The sequence below is a fragment of the Trypanosoma rangeli genome (assembly GCF_003719475.1).
Source record: "Trypanosoma rangeli strain AM80 chromosome Unknown Tra_15.4_contig_00855, whole genome shotgun sequence".
Taxonomy (NCBI): domain Eukaryota; phylum Euglenozoa; class Kinetoplastea; order Trypanosomatida; family Trypanosomatidae; genus Trypanosoma; species Trypanosoma rangeli.
In genome coordinates, this window is record NW_021706619.1 from 1 (window position 1) to 3,100 (window position 3,100).

Here is a 3,100-nt window from a genome sequence, read left to right on the forward strand (position 1 = left end):
GCCGCTGCCCCGCCCTCCCTCCACCCGACGCCGTCCTGCCACTGGGGCGCGGGTCTGGCCGCGCCTCCGGATGCCCGAAACGCCGGCTGCTAAATAAGCGGCCCGAGAGCAGAGCAACCGCTTGGGCGGCACCCGCCGCCCCCACATCACGCACAGCCCACCCGGCACGCAATGCGCCCGCAGACAATAGGAGCACTTAGTGCACCCCGGACCCCAGCAACACCAAAAAGTAGAAAACCTCTGCAGTCGCTGTGGGGGTGGAGGGCCGGGCAAAGAACGGCCAGGGCGCCCCTTTCGATGGCGCACGCGCAACCAGCTGGGTGAGTGGATGTGTGCTGGGCCAGCGGGGGCACTGCAGACGACCGCATCGCGCGGCGCGGAACCCGGTCTCTACAAAACCATCCTGGCACGTTGACCGTCGCAGCGTGCAGTTGCGCTGGCGCAAGTGGTGCCGCGTTCTGCTACACTTTCCAAACTTCCGGCACCTAAGGTCGGGGGTGCCCTGACCCACTCGCTCCCGCAACGGCGGCCTGGGCGCTCCTGGCGGCGTTGAGGTCCTTGTGAACGGTGCGCCCAAGGCCTCCCAGGCTCTACCCAGTGCCGGGAGGCCGGCCTATCGCGCCTTCCGCCGGCAAGTGCCCGCGATGTGTTTTTCCACCGCTCGTCGCGAAGCCGCACTGCGGGCATAAAACTGCCCGCCCCACATGCATCACGCAAGTGCGCTTCGAGCCATTCTTTGAGCTTTCGCCCCAGCGACTCCAGGCTTGTAAACAGACACTCTCGCACTCCTTCGCAGTGAAGTGGGTCTGCTCCAATAGAGCGTGCGCCGAAGTCTGGCCCTTCTCCACCCTCCTATCCATTACGATCTGCTTCTCCTGCTTGGGCCCGCTAGCATTTCACTGGACGACCTGCAGGGCCGGACCCGGATCCAATTCCACACACTGCTTGCCCAAAAAAGCAGCTGCTGAAGAATCTTCATTGCGAGAGATGTCGCTACACATTGGCACACGTAACCGTTGGGAGAGAAAACCCCCACTTTTGTCCCGGGCCTCCTTTGCACAGCACCACTTAACGCCCCACTTGGCGTCACCATCAACCAAAAACAAGTCGAGTAAACCAACGGCTGGCAACTGGCTTTTTTTTTGAGGTACTAACACTTTTGCACCACGCTGAGGTGGATGGGCACTTGTATCTCTTCCTTTTTGCGTTTTTTTTTCCCGCGTGAAGGACGCAGATGCTTGCGGTGTGAGTCTCGTGCGTAGCGTGGGAATGCAGTGTTTGGGGACTTTGCTTTCATTGTTTTTCTGTTTGCTCTGCCTACACACACACACGCAGGCACAACTGCCGAGGTCTGGGCGGATCCACCACAAGGAGGGGAAGAAGAGAGAGAGTGAGTGAGTGAGTGAGTCAGCAGCAACACATACCCAACATGCCCCGCACCTGTTTTTTTTTTCTGCGGTGCTTGATGCTCCTCTGCGTCTTGATGTGCGGCGGTGGAAGTGGAGTTGCGCACGCTAAGGAAGAGCAGGCGAAACGTGTTGAACTCCTCAAACCAGGGAAGTGTCAGTGTCTACTTGTGACGGAAAAAGCGAAATTTCTGTTCCTGAGCGATTTGTTTCCTCATTCCGTGGTCATTGCTTTGTTGACATGAATGGCGTAGTGGCCGCTCTTGCTGTGAGTGAAGACTGAGGCGGTGCCAATCATTACTTGGATGCTGGCATTTGGGCAAGTTACCACCCGTACGGGGCAGAGAGTAAGTTGGTACAAGACGCTGCATGGGATGAACAACAGTAGGAAACGCCGCAGCCTGTGACCGACCATCTGCAGAAGGAAAAATTATATTTTCCATCGTTCGGTTCTGGGGCTGCGGTGAAGGGCAACGGGATATTTTTTTCTTGTATCAAACATCACTTTGTCCAGTGCTGATGTTTTGCAGCAGAGTTTTCACTGGGACCTTGCGTTGGTTGCTGGCCAAGTTTCAGGGTCTGCGGCACCATAAAAAAGGAATGAAGGGAATCCACTCTCATGGGTGATTCCCCGATCGTTGAGGTCCATGCTTGAAAACGAAATTAGGGGGAGCCCATTGAAGGAACTGAAAGCTGCTCGTGGGGACAGAAGCATTGCAGCCGGGGGTAATACCATTGCCTTTCCTCTTGCGGGAACCATCGGGTACGACGGACAAGGGGAAATGAGGCATGCATGCAGCGTCACTTCCTCTGAGGACGATTGGAGTAATTGGAGATTTCATGCGGTGCCTGTGATCGCCAACGACTGCGACACTGCCACGCTTCTCGAGTTGGAGAGGAAACTTCTCATGTTCACTGCAATCTCTTCTTCGTGGTGGCGCATGGTGTGCGAATCCGCTGACAATGGGAAAACGTGGGCAGAGGCCACTGGGCCACTCTCGCATCCGTTGAGCGAATCAAATGCTTTTTTCTGCGTTAAATGGTCGTTTCGACCTTCTCACTACAACCATTGGGGAGAATACTGTACTACTGTGCACCCAAGTGGCATTCATTAGTAATACACAACAAAGCGACAACAAACTTAGCGATGGTCGCAGCGCAATTTACCTATGGCTCTCTGATGGGGCTTGGGTCTTTGACGTTGAGCAAATATCTGCTGATAATGCGGGATACTCCTTCAGCACGCTGTTGCACGCAAAAGATGTTTTTTTTTGCTCTCTACTCACAGAAAGGGGAACATGGAGGGCTAGACAGTCTTGTTTTTGTCCACCTGAAAGAGCAGCTGCAGCACATCAAGTCCGTGCTTACTAAATGGAAAGAGTTGGATGACTGGGTCGCAACGCTTTGCGGCTCCACTACCACCACCACTGCAACGAAGGACGGCGCAGAAGGTGCTGGCTGTGTCGGTCCTCTGCCAACGGCCGGGCCGATTGTTTTTTTTGTCTAACAATGCCAGCGATACTCACTGGAATGACGAGTGCCTCGGGGTGGGTGCCACGGTGTCTACGTGGACGACGACGAAGGTTGAGAATGGCTTCCGGTTGGCAGGGCGTGGCCACGGATTGTGTGGCCAGTGGTCAGGCAGGAAGGTAATGCAGTGTGCAGTTATGTGGGTGAGGAGCTGACGCTTGTGG

The 3,100-nt window shown here is 55.7% G+C and overlaps 2 protein-coding genes across 2 annotated transcripts, besides 1 other annotated feature; both read left to right on the top strand.

Annotated features, from left to right (window-relative positions):
* Window positions 1–1,381: 1,381 nt before the first annotated feature.
* Window positions 1,382–1,411: a microsatellite.
* Window positions 1,412–2,053: 642 nt separating this feature from the next.
* TraAM80_10246 (trans-sialidase) lies at window positions 2,054–2,521 on the top strand (the record flags this gene model as incomplete). The annotated part of the gene is made up of 1 exon (XM_029386882.1): window positions 2,054–2,521. One exon carries the CDS (start codon window positions 2,054–2,056, stop codon window positions 2,519–2,521), a length of 468 nt encoding a protein of 155 aa, XP_029233243.1.
* A 270-nt stretch (window positions 2,522–2,791) lies between these two features.
* Window positions 2,792–3,091, top strand: TraAM80_10247 (uncharacterized protein; the record flags this gene model as incomplete). The annotated part of the gene is made up of 1 exon (XM_029386883.1): window positions 2,792–3,091. One exon carries the CDS (start codon window positions 2,792–2,794, stop codon window positions 3,089–3,091), a length of 300 nt encoding a protein of 99 aa, XP_029233244.1.
* Between the last annotated feature and the right edge of the window lie 9 nt (window positions 3,092–3,100).